General features: G+C 43.3%; 1 protein-coding gene across 2 annotated transcripts in view; it reads left to right on the top strand.

The window, feature by feature from the left end:
• The window catches only part of IL1RAPL2 (interleukin 1 receptor accessory protein like 2), a 391,662-nt gene that overhangs the window by 347,644 nt on the left and 23,350 nt on the right, over positions 1 to 20,668 (top strand). For both annotated transcript variants that reach the window (XM_086619725.1, XM_086619726.1), the window contains exon 6: positions 15,988 to 16,117. In XM_086619725.1, the coding sequence (XP_086475851.1) occupies positions 15,988 to 16,117 (130 nt within the window). The remainder of the gene's footprint in view (positions 1 to 15,987; positions 16,118 to 20,668) is intronic.

Below are 20,668 nucleotides of genomic sequence, written 5' to 3'. Positions count from 1 at the left end.
ATCTTCTCTGGTTAATTCAGAGGTGAAGGCCACATAAAGGTTTCTGGCACTAGAAAAAAGCTCCAATAACAATCTTAACACTGAAGTGGCCACGGTTTCACAGTAGATCTTGTAGGGAGCAGCTTAATTTCCTTGTCAGCACTAGCACAGCTAAGAACAGAGATAAGCAATAAAGGAGAGCAAAGCTTTTCTCTCAGGAGGGTTTTTTGAAGATCCTGCTCTGAGCTCCTAAGCTACTGCCTTATATCCAAACACCACTGTGGGCAGGACACAAGGGGGGGGCGTATTCTGAGGCTCCAGGACTGTATGAAATCAAAGTTGCTTTCTGTGGGAGCCAGCTTTGTGTGCCGAGTGCTCTTGCACGGCTGCTCTCAGCGTGCTGGAGTAAAGGGCAGCCTTGAGCTCTTACCTGGGCCAGAGAGTAGCTCCTCATGCTTTGCCTGCTGTGCGTAGCAGGACTGACAGCCCTGACCACATGGTAGAGGATGGGCTTCTATTTCCTCGTTCCTCTTTATTTTTGAATAGAAAACGGTCTTTTTAAGATCAGCCCTGTGGGCTCACTCTAAATTCTCAGGAAGTTGCTCTGAATTAACTCATAACATGGCTCTCACCCATGGAAGGAGTTCATGCCGAGTTCTCCACAGCAGGGCAATGTAGCTTCCTTCCTCTTGATCTATTTCAGATTCAAATTCATAACATCTTCTTGTAAGTCTTGAAGATATGACATCTTTCTCGTCAGGAGGTGTAGGGGGTGTGAAGATGAAGGTCTTTTATTTATTATTATGATATGGGTTTTTTATTCTTTCAAAAAGGTTTCTTATCCTTGCATTTGCTTTGCATATCACACTGAGATCTGAGGATCTCTTGCTCTGAGCCCACTTTCAAGCACAAGTACAGGCTGGGCAGAGAATGGATTGAGAGCAGCCCTGAGGAGAAGGACTTGGGAGTGCTGGTGGATGAGAAGCTCAACATGAGCCGGCAATGTGCACTGGCAGCCCAGAAAGCCAACCGTGTCCTGGACTGTATCAAAAGGAGCATGGCCAGCAGGTCGAGGGAGGTGATTCTGCCCCTCTGCTCTGCTCTCGTGAGACCCCACCTGGAATACTGTGTTCAGCTCTGAAGTCCTCAGCACAAGAAGGACATGGAGCTGCTGAAGCGGGTCCAGAGGAGGGCCATGAAGATGATCCGAGGGCTGGAGCACCTCTGCTATGAAGACAGGCTGAGAGAGTTGGGGCTGTTCAGCCTGGAGAAGAGAAGGCTCCGGGGTGATCTTATTGCAGCCTTCCAGTATGTAAAGGGGGCCTACAGGAAAGCTGGAGAGGGACTTTTTACAAGGGTTTGTAGTGATAGGACAAGGGGCAATGGCTTTAAACTGAAAGAGGGGAAATTTTGATTGGATATAAGGAAGAAATTTTTCACTCAGAGGGTGGAGAGGCACTGGAACAGGTTGCCCAGAGAAGTTGTAGATGCCCCATCCCTGAAGTGTTCAAGGCCAGGTTGGATGAGGCTTTGGGCAACCTGGTGTAATGGAGGGTTTCCCTGCCCATGGCAGGGGGGTTGGAACGAGATGATCTTTGAGGTCCCTTCCAACCCTAACCATTCTATAATTCTATGATTCTTCTCACAGAATAACTTATTTGTGCCATTTGCCTTAGCTGTGTGAAATCTACAGCCAGGTGATGTGGCCACCTGGGAAATCCCCAAGGCAATGGGACCACCGTAGGGCGAATCTGTACTCTTCTCTTTCCCAGTGTAGTCCCATGAGCACATGAGATGTGGGCTTTGCTGCATCCCTTGCTAATGGCAAGTGGGGTAAAGCTAGTACCATACAGAGTGGTCTGTATCTATAGCTTACTCTGGTGGCAGTTGCTCCCTTTCAAACCTGGAACAGGAGTTCACAAAAGCTGGCCCCTGCTCCTGTGAATCTGTGAGCCAAAGGCAATGTTGTGCTCCTTCAAGGGTGCTCTGCTGTGATCTGGAGAAGGCGAGTGTTAGTCCTTGCAGAGATATCTTTCCTTCTTTGTTTACCCAGTGGAGTTTGCAATCCTTGGATGATTTCCCTGCTAAGTCTTGAAATTCCCCCTGTTTTCTGCGAGCATGTGATGTCTCATCACCATGAATTTAAACAGGGTAGTTCCTCTTTGCAGGAGTTTCTGCTTGGGCCAGCAAAGTGTTTTTTGATTTTTGGAGTGGTTTTTATCATTGTCGATTGGCAGTGTTGACAATTAGGGAGAATTAAGTAGATTTGGGGAAGGTGAAACCATGGGCTGTGCCTTCGCTTTATGTAAAGATCCAGGGAGAAAAAGTGATGGGGCAGAATTTAGGAGCTCTGAGTTACAGACTTCATGATTTGGCACTCACCTAGGGAAAAGTGAGATTACTAGATTCCTCAGCAACTAAAATTACGTTTAATGTGTGGTTCATATGAATACTGTCAACTGAATGCAAGGCAAGAGGCTTAGGGTAAATCTGAGTCCTCACTGCTCATAGGTTTAGGGCAATTAGTCTATTGACTTCTGTAAATCAAATCTGTCAGAGAAAAAAAAACAAGGTTGTTTTCAACATGACACTTACCTGAACTGATAGATTAGGGCTCGAATTATTAAGCATAAGGAGATGCCACTGTATCTCTTTAGGAAGGAGAAGTTTTAACTCTGAGAAGTTGTCTGAATTTATAAAATTTCTTATGACCCTTATATCCTTAAGTGCTTGATAAATTCATACACTTAATATTATGTCCCTGTTTTACGTCTTGTGTCTTGGTTAAAAGATTCTTAACCCAATAAGAAGGGCAAATAAAAATGTGTCCTTTAAGTTTTAGAAATTAGAAGAGATAAAACATCCCTGTAAATTCTTTATTGGACAACTGATGAACAATATTGATTCACTCAATAAGCAAAATACAGGTTGTACTTATTGAACTGTGTTTTACTTTCCTACTCTCCCTGAATGTTATCTCTAAATTGAAGTAAATAATAAATGGGAATTATTTACTGGAGATAGCTTGGAGAAATGTTGCTCTGTGGCTGTTGTTTTTGAATCTTTTCGTAAATACAGTCTTTATTTAGAACTCACTGTTGCCCTTACTCAGCATAGCACTTAAATACGTGCTTCAATTTAATCAACAGGGAACCCTCTCCCTATTCAGCAAAATGTTTGAGCATTTGCTGAGTTTTAGGCACATCAGTCAGTTGTAGATTCTCACTTGAGTACAAGCTGATCTCAGTAGCTGTGTCCCTGTTGGTCCCTTTGTGCAAGGAAAGTCGGAACATGCGTCATCTTATCACGAGCCATGGCAAGTCCTGTGCCCTGTGGACGAGAGGCCACCTGCATAACTGAAGCCAAACGAGGTGACAGTTGTGGTTACATTCATTATCAGAGGTGACTGACATCTGTCTCTTCATCGCCCTGACCAGGCCCCAGCACTGCGTTTGATTTATTTTAGGAAACCTGGAGAAATAAGGTTGCAGTAGTTACTTGCTCCTGTGTCTGTCCCCTTTTCTTAGCCCTCCCATCCCATTCTCTCCTGCACCGTGTCAGGAGCATCACAGCAGAGAGAAAAAAGGTCTTGGCTAGCATCAAAATACGTGCATCAAGGTGATATTCTGGAGCTCGTTAACCACACTAACATTTCTGGCCCCGCATGCCTGCTGCAGGGCACTATGGAGATATTAGCAAGCTGCTCAGGGAGAATTACATTTTTCATTAACATCTTTGTACAAAACTGATGTCACAGGCCCTTTGGATCTTTCAGACTTACAGGACAATGTACTCTGTGATTTAAACTTTATTGCATGAGCTAATTAAGAAATATAATAAACAAACACTACAAACAGGGACTCAATCCTCTTTTGCCCAGATAAGTATATCCCATGAATTCACTTATTCACCACTCAAGTCATAAGGTTTCAGAACTTGTAACCCATAACTCTTAATATCATGCACCTATGAGCAAAAGAAAAGAATTAGTTACCTAGCCAATGATGAGTGCTTATCCTTCCTCCTCCGTCAAGTTGTGGTGTCCCCTGTATCACACCGGGAAGCATGAAAGCCCCAGCAATCCAGCTGCTGTTGGATCTGCTTCAGAAGCTTTTTGGGTAAAAAGCCTGATGCTTTACACCCTTCAGCTTGGAGGTTTGGTCTACACCATTTCCATAAGTTAGTGAGTTCTGAGCAAAGTGCCAGGCAAAAGATAGCAGCTGCTGGAGACATCAATTTGCATTTGATAATGATGCATAATGGCCCTTTAGCTCTGTCGGGCCACTTGTCCTGCCTATCTGGTGCTCTTGCTTTGACCTAATGGCCCTGCTCCCAGCATAAAGCAGGCCTTAGCATGAGCTGGGTTAGCCAAAATCTGAGCAGGAGTTGAGTGAGCAGTCACAAACTGTGTACGAAAATACCCCAGTTGACTCCTTAGATTCAAGCGTGCATTTATTTCAAGGAGTGTCACTTTGTAGAGCAGGACATACATAGCACGAAGCAGAGGTTCACATTTGCTTTGTCCTTTCTAAGTGAAGAATTATCCATTCTCTAGTCATGGTCTTAAGAAGTTTTATCATTCATTTAAAAATCAACACAGAAGTCGGAAGAGGTTTGGCACAATTTCTTCAGTCTGTTGCAGCCCGCACCTGGTTTTTGTAGCAACCCTGAACGTACCTTCTGCCCACTAAATGGGAACTCGCTAAGACATATGGCTGGATACCCGTTACATGCTCATGTAGGTAAGGTTCAGAATTTGGCCACGCTGATGGTAGCAGATCTTGGTTAGGTTGTTCCCTACATGCATTTTCTTCACATGGAGCCCGATTACTGTCTAGAAGAGGTGCTGCATTTCATTCTCTTTCTCCCCTGAGAGAAAAGATCAAGATGGACTTGCTCAGGGAACTGAAATGTAAGACATGAATGTCCATAGAAAATTTTATGCAGGAGCAAGTTGGAGAGTTGGAAATTCCTGAAGCTGGCAAGAAGCAGCAATGTTTGTGGACAGGACTCTACCTTCCCCTTGAGCCAGCAGATCACTGGGAGGACACAGGAGCAAATCTTTGTGATCCATCTCTTTGTAGCTCAAACAAACAGTTGGCTGTTTCCCCTTCTCACCATGGGACAGTGGTTGAAGAGAGCAAGTGTTCTCTGAATAATTTTTCCCTTCCTGCTCTTCTCTCAGAGTGTGTATTGCCACATATTTTGGCCGCGCTAAAAAGCGATATCAGACTAGAGAGAAATGATTGCTGTGCCAGGGTCATGGTTTGATGTGGAGCGGGGGGTGGTTCTGGTGGCAGGAGAGGGGTTTTGCTCCCTGCGACCTCCCCAGTTTTGGAACCGGGTTAGGCTTAGTTCTGGCCACCAGATCAGACTGCCATCCCCCTCGGGATTGAGCCAATAGGGCGCCTCTGCGAATTGCCCTATTTAAGTCAGGACAAAGGAACAGGAAAAGGTGCTTCGCCCAGGATCGAGCAGAGAAGGGAGGAGGGCACTGCCCCCACTCCCTGGCTCCTGGCCGGGCAGCTGCCTGCGTCGGGCCGGCGCCGCCCACGGAGAATGGCGGCGGCGGAGCCAGCTGGGGAACTCGGAGGCACCCCACTCCTGGGGTGCCCCCTGGGCTGAGTTCACCTGGAGAGGACTGAGATCTGAGAGAAGCAGCTGCATCGACAGCAGGTCAGTGAGGATGGAGCGGGAGGAGGTGTGCCGGAGCTGAGTTTCCCCTGCGGCTGGTGGTGAGATAGCAGGCGGCCCCCCTGCAACCAGGACGGCCTCGGTGGAGCAGAGACCCACTCGCAGCCCATGGGGAGAAGATGCCTGGGCCTGAGGATGGTCGTGTTGGGGTGCACGGCAAGGCAGAGAGGCATCTGGAGTCTGAGTGACGACCCACGCCGGAGCGAGTGGCTACAGCTCCCTAAGTACCCGAGACTGTGGTAAAGCCCACACCGGAGCAATCTGTGGGGAAGGATTGTTTCCTGTGGGCTGGACTCACGCTGGAGAAGTTTGTGGATTTTTCCTCGTGGGTAGGGGATCCATTGGAGCAGGGGAAAAGGGTGTAAGGACTCCTTCTCCTTTAAGAAAGAAGCAGCAGTAACAGCACGGAATGAACTGACCTGCACTCCCCCAGTCCCTGCCCCCTGTGCTGCTGGGGGGAGGAGGTAGAGCCGGGAAGAAAAGGAAAGGGTGGGGGGGAAGGTGTCGGTTTTAAGATCTGGTTTTGTTTCTTTCTGTCCTCTCGAGTAATCAGTTTTTGTTTCCCTTTGTCCTTCTAAGTAATCATTAATAAACTGTTTTGCTTTGAGAAAAGCCTCGTCTGTTTTGCCCAGGACCATGGTTGGTGGGTGCTCCCTCTGTTCTTGTCTCAACCCTCAGTCCCTTTGTTTTGTTTTTTTTTCTCTCCTCTCTACTTTACTGGAGAAGGAGAGACTGTGTGAGTTTTAGTTGCTGGATCAGCCTAAAACCACGACAGCCAGCATGGAGCACATCCATGCCCTGGCCATAATGAGATGATTTGTTCCATCTTATTCCCTGTTTAGTTCATCTCAGTCTGGATGTCACTGCTCCGTTGCCATTGGGCTGCCCCAGCCCTTAGAATCCCACCACCAAGGGGACTTTTTGTAAGTGTCTGCAGGGCATTTCTCTTAAATAGCATTTCTGTGCCTCAGACTGCACAGAAATGAGGTTTTCAGAAGGACCTCAGCGTTGAGCACAAGTTAAAGTCAGCACAAGGCAGCTGTCAAGCTGCTTCTGGAAATCCCACTAAGCATCTGTCTTCATTGTAGGTGAATAACTGAAAAGCTAAAATCCTTGACTTTGTTACACTTGAGCTCTCAGTGACTAAGACTTTAAATTGTGACCCCAAGGCAGTTCTGAAAATGAGATAAAGGATTTTACAGGATTTAGGTGAGTTTTACTTTGGCAGAGGGCAGGGAAGGGCAGGGTTGGGATGTTTTTCCGAGTGTGTTTTTTGGAAGAAAGTTGCTCTAGGAGATTTTGACTTGATTGATTCATTTTGGGAACATCTGATAAAATTTTATCAGCAACATTTCAGCCTTATGTATATTTTAGTTTTGTTTTTCTCTTTTTGAGAGCGCCACGGTCAATAGCCAAGCCTAGAAGCAGCACTTGCAGTGGGTCATGATTGTGTGGTTTAAATTAGAAATGGTTGGGGCTATATAGAATGAGAGCAAAAGCATTGGCTTGTTCTTGGCAACAAACTGTCTAGAGGTTTAGTTGTTTCATTTCATTTTTGGGGTTTTACTCCTTGCTGTTAGTTGGTGTTGTTTTTACGCTACTTTTTATATATGCTGTTTGCTCACTTGAGTGAGACAGAAAAGCACAAATATCTCATGGCCATGTGTTTTGTGATGTCTCAGGGCATAAGAAATAAAAGCAGAGCAAGAAATAAAGTTAGAATTAAGATCATAAACCACAGAGGACAATATGAGACCTAAACATCTTTTGCATTTTTCGTGTCAAAGTTTTTACTGGGCTCTTTCTTATTGCCAAAGACTTGCCATAGTCAAAAAGTTTTTCTATGAGTGAAGAGCCAACTTAATGTATGTCATGTACCACCACCATGTATTTTCCCTACATATCAATTCAGCTACTAGAATATTATTTTAGTGTCTAGAATATGCTTTTCATCACACAGGGCTGTACTTAGGGGAAGAGCACCTCCTTTAGTCTGTTTGTAGAAACTTGGAGAATAAAACAGTCTAGTAAAATATATATGTGTGTGTATGTATGTGTGTGGTTTTAAATGCTCTTAAACTGATTTGAAATCTCTGGAGGCTAGTTAGGTTTGAGTTCACTATAAATTTATCTTATTAAAACAATTATTATCACTACCCAAAGCAGGTCTCTTAATTTTATTTTAAATGCTTTTAGTTCATTAATTCATGGCTGATGTTTAATTATGCAAATGTTTGGAAGGATCATATCCAGTCATGAATCTACTGGATGCTGGAATAGAGTTTTGAAACATTATACAATTTTCTGGGTTTTTTGTTTGTTTTTTTTTTTTATCAGAGAAAATAATTTATTTTGAGTATGCTTTATTTTCACTAGATCCAATAATGCTCAAACTTGTCCTGAACTTTATGAAACTTACCTAAATAGGGGCAACATGATTTAGCACACAGCTAGGCTTGTAGGAAAAAGAAGCCCAGGTAGAGTAATTAGCACTGACTGTATAAATCGTGTTGTGCTAAGCAAAACATGGAACCTTTGATCAAGTAATGTTGGAAAATGGTCAGGGAAAAATAAAGGAGAGAGGTGATAGTGTACCTGAGGTTTTTGGGCGGGTTTGTAGCTTTGTTTAAATCCAGTAGTGAATTAATAAAATAGACTGTTTCAGTTAGAAGGAACCTACAACAATCACCTAGTCCAACTGCCTGACCACTTCAGGGCTGACCAAGTTAAAGCATGTTATTAAGGGCATTGTCCAAATGCCTCTTAAACACTGACAAGCTCGGGGCATTAAGGAAGCCTCTCCAGGAAGCCTCTTCCAGGGTTTGACCACCCTCTTGGTAAAGAAATGCTTCCTAGTGTCCAGTCTAAACCTCCCCTGGTGCAGCTCTGACCAGTTCCCACGTGTTCTATCACTGGATACCAGGGAGAAGAGCTCAGCACCTCCCTCTCCACTTCCCCTCCTCAGGAAGCTGTGGAGAGCAATGAGGTTGTCCCTCAGCCTCCTTTTCTCCAAACTAGACAAGCCCGAAGTCCTCAGCTGCTCCTCACAGGACATCCCTTCCAGCCCTTTCACCAGCTTGGTTGCCCTTCTCTGGATGCATTCAAAGACCTTCACATTCTTCTTAAATTGTGGGGCCCAGAACCACACACAGCATTCAAGGCGAGGCCGCACCAACACTGAGTACAGCAGGATAATGACCTCATTTGACCAGCTGGTTATACTGTGTTTGATGCTCCCCAGGAGGTGGTTTGCCCTCTTGGCCCCCAGGGCACGCTGCTGACTCACGCTGAGCCTGCTGTCGACCAGCACCCCCAGATCCCTTTCTGCAGGGCTGCTCTCCAGCCACTCCCGTCCCAATTTATAGTCATGCCTGGCATCACTCTGCCCCAGTTGCAGGATCTGGCATTTAGACTTGTTAAATTTCATCCCATTAATCATAGCCCAATGTTTCAGTCTATCTAGATCCCTCTGCAAGGCCTCTTGTCCCTCAAGAAAGCCAACAGCACCTCCCAGTTTGGTATCATCAGCAAACTTGCTAATAATCGATGAAGAATTCCAGTACTACCTTAGCAGGTTATAGGAACAGATGCTGAAGACTCTGATGTTGTGAGGTGGTACTGCAGTCCCTCGATCTGTGCTGAGAGGGGATTGGGAAACACAGGTGACCTGCCGTGCTGGGTGACATGAGCAAAACCCAAGCGTATCCTTAGCTGCCTCTGCCAAACGCCTCTTGACTTCTTTAGGAGGTCATCCCCTAGGCAGAGGGCTAGGGCTCAGCAGCTCAGCCACAGGATTTGACTCTCAGATTGCAAGAGTGGCCTTGACTGGGCACCATTTGCTACCGTTGCCATCCTCCCATCCCCGGCAGCAGCTCAGCATCAGCCAGTGGAGCCAAACCCACTGTTTGGCTCAGGCTGCACCACTTCAGTGTGCTTTTGGGTTCTGCCTGTTATTGCTGAGCATAGGAGAACAGCCAAGAGGATGTCCTTGCAAGAGACTTAGAGAAAATTGACATTCTCTGCAAACCAGGTAGAAAGTACCACACACAGAGATTGTTTTTCATGAGTCAAGGTCTCTGTTGCCCCTGGCATTTGTTTTGCGGATAAATTGCAGACATAAGCTCTGTCTCCCATATCTTCTTATCCAGGATGCCCTTCTGAAGGAAAAGGAAATGTGTTCTTTACTTCGGGGTTGTATACAATCCAGCCTGCCTTGCTAGGGGAATTTAAATCACTCTGCTGCTCTTTGGCCACTTTCTAGCACTTGTAAAGCGCATTAGAACAATAATGTTCTTGTCAGTGACATGGTGATTTGCCTTGCAAACCTCACAGCCTGGAAAGTCGGATTCGATCCTGCAGACAGCCTGTAGAATACACTTACTGAGATGTGATAAGTAACCTGCCTTTCTCCTCCTCTGTCTCAGCAAACTGAAGAAACAAAGCCTGTGAAGTGCCTGCATAACATCTGCATGTGTCAAGAGTGGGAAGCTGCTCCTTTGCAAACACTTCTCTCTGTCAGTCTTACAGGGAAAGAGACATTATCAGAGAGGAGCTACATGATGCATATGTATTGATAAGAGAGACTCGGAGTGATGAAATTATTTTTCAGTGGCAGCAGTGCACTTGTCTTCCCTTCTATGTGTATAGAGCATTCAGCCCTGAAAGAGATAAAAGTCATTATATTACAGTCAATGGTATTAACACCCAGGTGGAGCTGAAGGTGTAAATCCAGCTAGCAATGTGTGCAGGATTGACTTTTGATGTTGCTTAGTACAAAAGAAGGTCTTCCTTTGGCACTTTCAGTCAATTCTGCTGCTAGCTTGGAAGGATCATCTGGTTCAGTGCAGACTTTTTGACCGTGGTGTTGTATCTGGCACAAAAATGTGAAAGAATTAGAAAAAACACTAACGTTTCAAGCCATTGGGGGGGGGGGGGGAGGCGGGGAAAGCACTCAAGGATTTATAGATGACTTTGGCTGTTTGATGGCATTAATCTGAGATGATTTACTCTTGGAGTGAAAGCCTGATTTACTGGAAGAACAAAGCACTAGCAGAGTGTGGGCATCAGATAATATGGACTCTGTGTTGCACCCCTGAATGGATGTTGGGAAATAACTAAAAAATACACCTACTTGAGCAAAATGCGTGAAAAAGAACAAATAATCAATCTATAAAAATGTCTTGGCATAAACCAGATCTTATGAACAGCTTTTGTCTTCCATGCTGGTCAGTCATCTAGCCATGGCACTTAAAAGACTGAACAACTTCTAGGTATTTTAAGCTTCATTTACTTGATGCTTGGAGCATGCCTCATTCAAGAGAGACTGTGCTGCAGGATTTGTCATTATCTTTCAAAGCATGTCAGACCCGCAGCAAGCACATTCAGAATCATGCCTGGCTAAATTCTTTTGCAAACCCTTTTTCCATCCTTAGCCAGTACTCCTTCCGCCATCAGGCAGCTATTTTGCTTGAATAATTGCATTTCTGTGGAATTCTCATTTTCAGAAAAAAAAATCGCTAGAACGTATGGTAGACTTCACACAGATTTATTGTGAAAACGGTCAGGTGAAAAATGTACAATAAGATTTAGCAATAAAAGTCATTCCTATTGCCAGCGGCTGTGTCTCATCAGCTGGGAGTTTGCACCAAGCCTGCCTGATGGACAGAGGAGGGGAAAGAAGGTAAAGCAGAGCTTCTGCTGCAACCGGTGGCTTTGCTGTCGCAAGGTGACCACAGCAAAGCAGTGTAGACTGCTCAGTGGTGTCTGCAAGCAGGCTTTCCTACTTTCTTCCCTTGTTTCTTAAAACATTCTCTTAAGTGTTGATTCATTAGAAATCTCACTAAGCATTTTCTCTGTTTCTCAGCAAATTGTTTTATTAATTAAAATTGCAACTGAAATGTCTATCTGATTTAAACAGAACCTATTTATAAATGGAAAACTTAGAGGATACCATTCTTTATAGGAGCTTTGAAGTTGTTAATTAAATGATGTAAGGGGAATTTTTCTTCATAAGAACAGTTAGTAGTGGAACTACTTAGTGATGTGCAGAATAGCAGTAATGATATGCAAAAGTTTGAGCCTTATACAAGATGAGTCGTTGGAGTTACAAACTGCTTGTTAGTTCCTTCTGCTTGGAACCACGACTCAGTGGGATACCACACGTCTTGAAGCCAGCCCCAAAATCAGCACCTGCAAAGGGCACTTTCCATGCTTAGTGCCTGTTTCTCCCCATTTTCAAGGGTACATCCCATCCCTGGAAGTGTTCAAGGCCAGGTTGGATGAGGCTTTGGGCAACCTGGTGTAGTGGAGGGTGTCCCTGCCCATGGCAGGGGCTTTGGAACTAGATGATCTTTGAGGTCCCTTCCAACCCAAACCATTCTGTGATTGATTCTACATTTAAGAACCACAGAATTTAGCTGCAGTTTTAGTATCTCAGTACTTGGGAGGAAATGCGACGAGACATGCCATGTTCTTTTCTGGATAAGAGTTGGTTGGAGTTCCCTGAAAACCAGTAGAAACATGTTTCTGCTGTGCCAGCTGTGTCTTAACGTAGCAGGAGAGGGGAAATCTCCCATCCTTTCCTCATGAAGGCTTATAAGAGAAGGTAAAGTGTTTCTGCAAGGAGGAGACAATGTTACCTTTTCTGCCTTTGTCCTGCTTCCAGAGTCACAAAGGAGTGATGAGAGTTATAAACCAGAAGCTGCTTCAGAGAGCTACAGAACAGCGAGATATCCTTATCAGGTTGAGGAGTAGAACAACAGTGTGTGAGAGTTTGGATGAGACCTTGAGGTGTCATCAAGCCTCAAGCTTTTTACACCCCAGGACAGATCAGCTCAACCCAGACATGCATCGTTCTTCTACTGAGATAAAAAGTTATTGTTCTACGAGAAACAGTTGCTCATGCCTCCCTCTGATCAATGATGGGTTCACAGATGAGATAGACCATGGGTTTTTTCAGGTGTGGCCAGTCTCAGACTTTGAGCTGAAAATACTAATTCGCTCTAAAGTTTGCTGTTGGCAGCATTAGCTTATTCTGCTGGTTTTCCCTGGTGGCAAAGCTGGGAAATAGATGTGCCCAGGCATGTTCAGAGCATGCTGGCTGTCACAGTAAAGGCTGCTGATGCTTTATATCGGATGTGTTTATTACAGAAGCTGTGTACCAACAGCTCATTTTTTTTAAATTTTCCTATTTGTATAGAAAACTCCTTATTTCTTCAGACCAGAAATATTACCTCAGGATATTTACTCTGCATGTATAGAAATCTTAGACTCACCTTGGAATGTTTTCATTTCTTCAGGGTTTGTTTTTTAAGTAAAAATCTGCCGGATTGAGGAAAAGCACGCCCTGTAATATATTTTGCCTGTAACGCTTAATGCCCAGCATGGTGCGCCAGGAAAAGGACATGTACTGTCAGTGCTGATAGGCCACGTCTAGCTCTTTTCTTTTTCACATTGCTGCAGTTGTCTTTTTCCATTAAAATCAAACGTGGACTGAACAGCCACGTGCTAGGAAGTCACTAAGTGCTATTTAAATAGACGCGTATCATGACTCTGAGGCAAGCGGCACAAAAGATGTCGCACTTGACATTCAGAATGTTGGGAAAACACGAGATGGATGTAGCCAGAGGCTCCAGTTCTCCCCTCCAGCTGTGGAGGGCAGGCAGCACCTCGCAGGGCCAGGTAAATGGATTAGGAGCAGAAGGAAACAGACTTCTCCAGTACTGTCTTGTAGTGGAATTAAATGTCTGCCTAGAAGTGTTTCTGACTCTTCATTAGTTAATGATGTTTGGAACTTTCTTATGATGGTGATCAGTGTTGTGGGATGTACAGATAACTGTGAATATCCACCCTTTCTTACATTTTGGACCTTTGTCATGGTTTAGACGGGCTGGCGACCAAATGCCACACAGCCGCTTGCTCACGCTCTTCCACCTCCAGGAGATGGGCAAGAGAATTAAAGGGGAAAAGGAAAAGAGACCCGTGGGTTGAGATAAGAACAATTTAATACAACTACTATTAATATAATCATATATATACATATGTATAACGATAATAATATATGCACAAACAAGTGATGCACAGTGTAATTGCTCACCACCCCTTGACCAAGGCCTGTCCCATCCCAGACTAACGATCCTGAGACAGATAAGTCCTGACACTGCAATCCTGGATGAGTGAGAGGCCCAAAAAGAGAGTGAGAGAGAGAGAGAGAGAGCGCGCTCCGAGAGTGAGAGCCCAGGAAGAGCAAAGGCCCCTCTTTCCAGCTAACCCTCATTTTTATGCTGGGCATGACATTGCATGATATGGAATACTCCACTGGCCAGTTTGGCCCTCAATCCTAAATCCAAGCTCACATCACAAGGGAGTTGGGGGCCCTTTGTCCCGGCCATGCTCCCCCCAGCCTGTTGTGCTCCTGCACGCTAGTAAGAACACGGGAAGCTGAAAAGTCCTTGATGTCTCAGCACCGGCTATAAACATCAATGTGCTGTGGACATTCTTCTCATAACGAGTCCCAGACTAAATCCAAACCACAGAGCTCTTCTAGCTGCTAAAAAGAGAAGCTAACTCTGTCCCAGCTGAAACCAGGACAACCTTTGAGCTGGTTGTATATAATCTGTCAGCATCAGCATGTGTTCTGTGGCCAGCTGTGGTACCAGAGTTCATAGTGAATATGGAGATAATGAAAGATTCTGTAAAGCACTTCCAGGATAAACATTTTCCATTTTTGTCTTTTGCTATTTGAGAAACAGACTGAAACGCAGTCTTTAAACCTTTTCTTGCTGTATCCTAATGTTTCAAAAGGACTTGTAATTTTGGATCTTGACTTGGAAACAATTTAAAGGCGGCTGATTTTCAGTGGCTGAGAATGCTGCACTTCCTGTCTAATCAGACTCTTTTGACACGTCTTAAATTGGACACTGAAATAATGGACAGACAAGCGCAAGTAGTTGACTTAGGGCAGCTCGGGGGGGGTTTAGGCAAAGATGCTTCAACACACGGCTCTGGTATCTCTGAGTCTGCACACAGGGAGTTATCACTGCTGGGCAGACAAGAGGTAACTGATTCAGGCACAGTAAGTCAATCATGTAAAACCGTTAGCCCATGCTCAATGAAGTGATGTGCTCCAAAGGACTAGCCCTTTATCAGAAGCGTAGACCTGATCTGCTTCAGTGTCAAAAGTCTCCTGCTGGCGCTGAGAATGGCTGGCATAATAAAACATTATGTAAAATACATTACTTGGACTTTCCATGCTTAATCCAAGTCCGGGAAGATTCAGCAGGAGTCTCCATTGACATGAAATGAGGTCTGTCCTCTCATGTAAACTGGTGACTCTACAGCTGCTTTGTAACCTGGACCACCTCGTGCTGGATAAAATAGGCAGAGAAGTGGGTGCAGCAGCTGTATTTGCATAGTAAGGGAATGGGCATGGTTCTCCTGAATTTCCTGGCTTGTTTGGGTTTTTTTTGTTGTGGTGGGGTTTTTTTGTTGTGTGTTTTTTTTATCTTGTGCAGGCAGACGACCATCTGTCCTGGCAGTGTAAGCAGAGTCCTGGACTAGCTAGTACAGCCAAAGCTGTAGCCAGACAAAAAACCATCTAAATGCTGAATTCTTGGAGAGAAAAGAAACCTGATTAGTTTCCAAGTTTTATTTTCTTTCTTTTGCAAGTATTTTTGCAGAGCTGAAAGGGAGAGTTCTTTACTCTGTTGCTTGAGTTATGCTTTGAAGTTTGGTCCTTTGCCAAAAGCCTGTTGACAGTAACATGAGTGGTGTTGGTGCTCGCTAGCATCCTGTATTATTTCTTGGTGATCTTTAAAAGCTCTCTGAACAGCTTACCAAGACTTCATTAACATTTGATTTCTATCTAAGTGAGGAAGAAATTATTACTGTCTTTTTTTACGAGTGGATAGGCAGCAGTAAGCAAGGTCCACGCCTTGCCTGCCTCTTAGGGCACGCTTCCCAGTCCTGGTAGATATCCCATGAGTCTGACAAAGAAGTCATCTCTTTCTTTTTAACAACCAATCTGACATCACCTTATGTTGCCACCATTTCCATATCTCCTCATTGTTCGTGTAGCATCTTTCTGGGAGAAATGAAATGATGGATAACCTCAGTTTCATTTCACAGCTATTTCTTGTAGATGCAAATCAACATCATCCTTTTTCCTATGGTTTGTTACTATTCCTTCTTCCCCCCCTCACTCCCCTCCTATTTTAAATGGGGAGTTTTATCTGAGGTGTTGAGATTTCTCATAGTCATTCTCTCACTAGTAGCCATGACAAAGTGTCTAACCCTCTCTTTTCTTCTTGTCATCAGGAAACCCACTGACTGTGGCCTGCAAAGCTTTCTTTGGATTCAGTGGAGAATCAGGCCCCATGATCTACTGGATGAAAGGGGAAAAATTCATAGAAGAATTAGAAGGTCACATTAGAGAAGGCGAAGTCAGGTACTTTTTGGAGTATTTTCTGTTAAAAGCATGGTATGTCCCAAAAGCCTGTTGGGTTTTTTTAAACAGGATTTTAATTGGAAGTGGAAATAGTTTTCTGTCTAAAGAGTGATGAATGACTTGGAACCAGGGTGCTGTGAGTTGCTCCCTCTCCTTTCTAGTGAATGAACTCTAAAGACGTAGTAGCTATCTATGTGGCTGAAAATCTGTTATCAAATTCCCCTGATGGTAGCTGAAGCATCTCTTGGGTGTTCTGGGGGTTGATTTTAGCCCTGTGTGGAAATGATGCTGTCCACTGCAACTGCCTCTTGTGGCAGTCCTTGGCAAGATGACATTCATTTCAGCATCAGTGTTAATCTTAAAGATGAATGGTCTCCTGTCAAAGTCACCATACTTTTTTCTCTTCTACGGAATGTGTTGTCTGCCTATGATAAAGCTCTCAGTATGCCTTAACCAGGGCTTTCAAAGAGCACCATTTGTTCCTCCATGCTTAACACTTAAGGGAGAGGAGGACGTTGCTGTGTGAGGAAGTCCCATATCCAACCTGTGCTTGGCTTGTTCCAGATGCTGGTTGCCATTTACTGTACCAGTTGTACAGAAAACTAACACTTAAATCCCCATGAACTTTCAAGGAACTTGCACCTAATGGCATCTTCTTGACTTCCTTGTTTAATAATTTCCTGATTAATAGATCTTTAAGCAAAGACTAAGCTGTGGTTATACTATGGACAAGGTGGTCCAGCTCCTATAGGCACAATGAATATAGATTATAAAGAAAGCCAAGGTCTTTGCACCTTCCATTGCACATTTTTTGGTCTCTTTTCTGAGTTACTTGTCTCTTGTAAAAGTGATTTTGGAGAGCAGGCAGAGAGATTCCTCTGCTTTATTACTTGATCAATAATTTGAAGTTCAGCCATTTAGCCACTGGTTATTAAGATATACTAAAATAACTGACCTAACATTGCACCTTAATTGCACACAGATGAAATTTATCATAGATAGCCAGAATGGCTTTAAGTGTACAATCCTCTTTTGGGCTTCTGACCACAAAATACAATTATTGGAAGCTTCTGCCATTGCAAGTAATCAGTATTTAACAACATTATGTCCTCTCTGGTGTATATATATGAACAGAGTGATTTTGGTCATGTTCTTCCTCTGCATCAAAAGGACAATTTGAGGTTTGTATTTAAAGAGCTCTCCAGCTCCAGTACATTTCAAAACTTTTCCTTTATGTGCATTTCTTAGTGAAAATTGAGTTTGAAAAAGCTTTATTTGTCCTTCATTGTGCCATATCATTACATATTCATATTTGAAATTAATTTTGTGACAACTCTCTTTTCTCGTTCCATTAAAACGCTTTGACTCAGTTTACAGATCTGTCACAATTCAGTGAAGCTTCTCTTCAGTGAAGCTACTTATCACATACCTAATCTCCTGTGCATCACAGCCAGCATTAAAAATACAGCATTTACCAAAACCTAGTGCATCCTTACCAGCAGTGCCACACATTGCTAGTATGCTGCTTCAGGGAAACTAAGCAGCACTAACTGTTCTGTCAGTGCCCTGAGCCAGCCCACATCTTCCACCCAGCCGTTTTGATTGATGTATTTCAAGAAATGTCATGTATGTTTCAAGTTTGATAAGCCACAGTGAACTTGCTGGTTAGATGCTTTTCCCATCAGTTTGCTTCTATATGGTATTATCGGCATGTTTCTGTTAACGTTGATAAACTGTAAGTAATTGGGAATTATTACAACCAGACCAAGATACTCCATGGGCTGCTGCTTTGGCAAATATCTAACATTTTAACTCTGCATCCTCTGTCTTAAATTAGTTCACAAATTTAGTAGCACTCTTAATTTTTAGTGCTGTCCTTACTCTGAACTGTATCCATCTGTTGTGTCGCTGGATTTGCTGTATGTGATGAGATTTCACGTTTGCAGATCAATGCTGTGTGGGATTACAAAACATCCATCCCTAATGTACATCCTCTAGCATGCATAGCTACCAGTCAGTTAGTCTGCTTTTATGAAAACACTGAAATATAAGGATGCACATGACTTGAGCATTTCTGTTAAAATCAAACCTGTGGAACTGTGGGGGTTTTTTTTTGGTAAGCAAACTTCGCCATGAGTAATATATATGTAGCTCTGGGCTTCTCATTAGTTATTAGACCTTGTTACAGAGCCTCCTAATAAAAAGTAACTACTCAGCATTGCAGGATTCAGAGGCGATGACCCCCTCGCTAACCTGCCTCCTTGCCTTCCCTTGAATTAAGATCTCCAAATGTTAGACATCCGTAAGGGGAAAAGGAGAAAGAGACTTTGCTTGCCAGGTGGGGTTTTCACAGCGGTAATAAAAATGTCAAGTAAATTGAACCAGGGCTATTAAAGAAGGAATCTGAGTCTTTAAGCCTGCCTGCAGAGTTGTCAGTTGTACCTAATTATCAAAGGAGCCCACAGCAAATTTCAACACTGTCTCTCTGCCATGGCAAAGAAGTGTTTTCAGGCATAAATTTTACTCTCCCAGCCACTTATGAATTGCTTCTTTTTCTTCTTTAGGCAACACTACAGAACAGTGTTCAGGTGCCTCATAATAACTTGTAGAGCATGTTTGTCCTCTTTTTTTCCTCTCGTCTCCATCTTTAAAGTGGAAATAGTTTAACTCGTTCTAGAGGCATGAAAAGAAGTAAAGAGAGACATTTTGAACTGCAGCCTTATTTCTTCCTGCTGATTAATTTAATGTTCTGCCTTTTCACCCACAGAAGTCAACTGATGGTTGCAAAATGCTCAGACAAGATGAGGATGTTGTATACTGTTGGGGGGGATGCTGAGAGAGGGAGGCAGAATTACCATCCCTGCCTGGCTAATGTGCTGGGTACTTTGCAGAGAAGTATGGAAATGATAGCCCTCTCCTGAAAAGCTTATGCTGTTCAAGTAGGCAATTTCTGGATAGAGAATGAGAAACATGGTGCAGGAGAGTGAGAGGGAAGATCGCTGTGCCATGTTCTTAGTTGAACTACTTTTCTGTGGAGAGGTACTTACATACAAACTATTGTTAAGAACCGGAAAGAAGGGACTAGAGTTCGTATCCCTGTTCACAGTCCAGATCCTCAATCATATAATGAATAAAAGTTTCCTTTTTGATAAGTACCAACTCGCATGCAGGTTAGTAAAGGTTTGGAATTAATGCTTTAGTCTTGCAAAGAGACCCAACTGAAGCTTTCTTATGGCCTTTACATCTGTAATCATACAAAGCCTGAAAATTGTAGGAAAATGTGTTTTCAGAGGAGAAGTATTTTAACTTCAGATTCAACTTAGTGCATAAATCAATTGGAAAAATATGACAAAAGATTTGAAAAATCTGAAACATTGGATATTTTTCAAGGAAAACATTTGTATTCTGAAATGACATTTTTGTTTGTAATTCATACTTTCTTAACTGAAAAATAATCAGTAGACAAAATGTTTTATTTCAATCAAGTAAAGTGCTTCAGCTTGAACAAAAAGAAAGCAAACTTGAACAAAAAGAAAGCACTAGGTGTTTTTTTCACTCCACCCACCTCTTCTCTCCCTCCCTCCATCCTGTTTGTTGCGAGTTGTCAGGCACTATTGATTTGTCTATGTGTTAAATAACGTAATTACTCTTACAGTTTGTTCATCAAACCAGAAAAAAGAACCTTTATTTTCTCAACTTGTGGGAGCTGGCACATGTTGGCAGTGTTGCTGGCAAAAGTTCCCCAACTCAGATAGGGAGAGAGCTTCATCTTCTGGGTGTGCAGCAAATACTGTTGCAGCTTTAAAGTCTTACTTCTTGATAGTGTATTCTTTTTCTTCCCCAGAAATATTGTGCTCAATGTTTTCTGAACCAAAAGTAAGATGCAGTCAATTAAAGGCTTCACACATTAAAAAATGTAGGTGACCAGCTGTGTATTTCTGTGGCGATAATGAATCACCTGGAGTCCTGGTGAAAAGAAAAAAAAAAAAAAAGAGGAAAAGAAAAAGGAAGAATGAAAGGTTTAACACCTCTAAGAACTTTCTAAACTTTGCTCCTAGCAAAATGTTTAAGCATCTGTGAGCATTTTCATGATAGATCCCATTCTAAAGAGTTCTTTTTCTAAAGATTGCAGTTAGCATGAAAATAAGTGAAAAAAAATTCTCGGTCCAAATGCGTATTTGCCTATTCTTAAACTAATGTTTTGCCACTCGCTTTTTTTTGCATGTTACACAGCTATAGTGAGAGTTACTGATTTGTTGTGGATGCTCTGGTACATCTTCTGAGTTTTGTCAGATCAAAGAAGCCTTAAAGGCTATGTGCTGTATGAAATCCTGCTGTAAATATGTGGTTTATAGCAGTCAAGCTTGCATTTTTGATTCTCTTGTGCAATGCCTTTGTACTTCACCGTACTGTTCAACATCTTTGTTGGCAACTTGGACGGTGGGATCGAGTGCACCCTTAGCAAGTTTGCTGACAACACCAAGCTGTGTGGTATTGTGGACACGCTGGAGGGAAGGGATGCCATCCAGAGGGACCTTGACAGCCTTGAGA

This window comes from Tauraco erythrolophus, chromosome 13 (assembly GCF_009769465.1).
Source record: "Tauraco erythrolophus isolate bTauEry1 chromosome 13, bTauEry1.pri, whole genome shotgun sequence".
Lineage (NCBI taxonomy): Eukaryota > Metazoa > Chordata > Aves > Musophagiformes > Musophagidae > Tauraco > Tauraco erythrolophus.
This window is presented reverse-complemented; position numbering and strand designations above follow the sequence as displayed.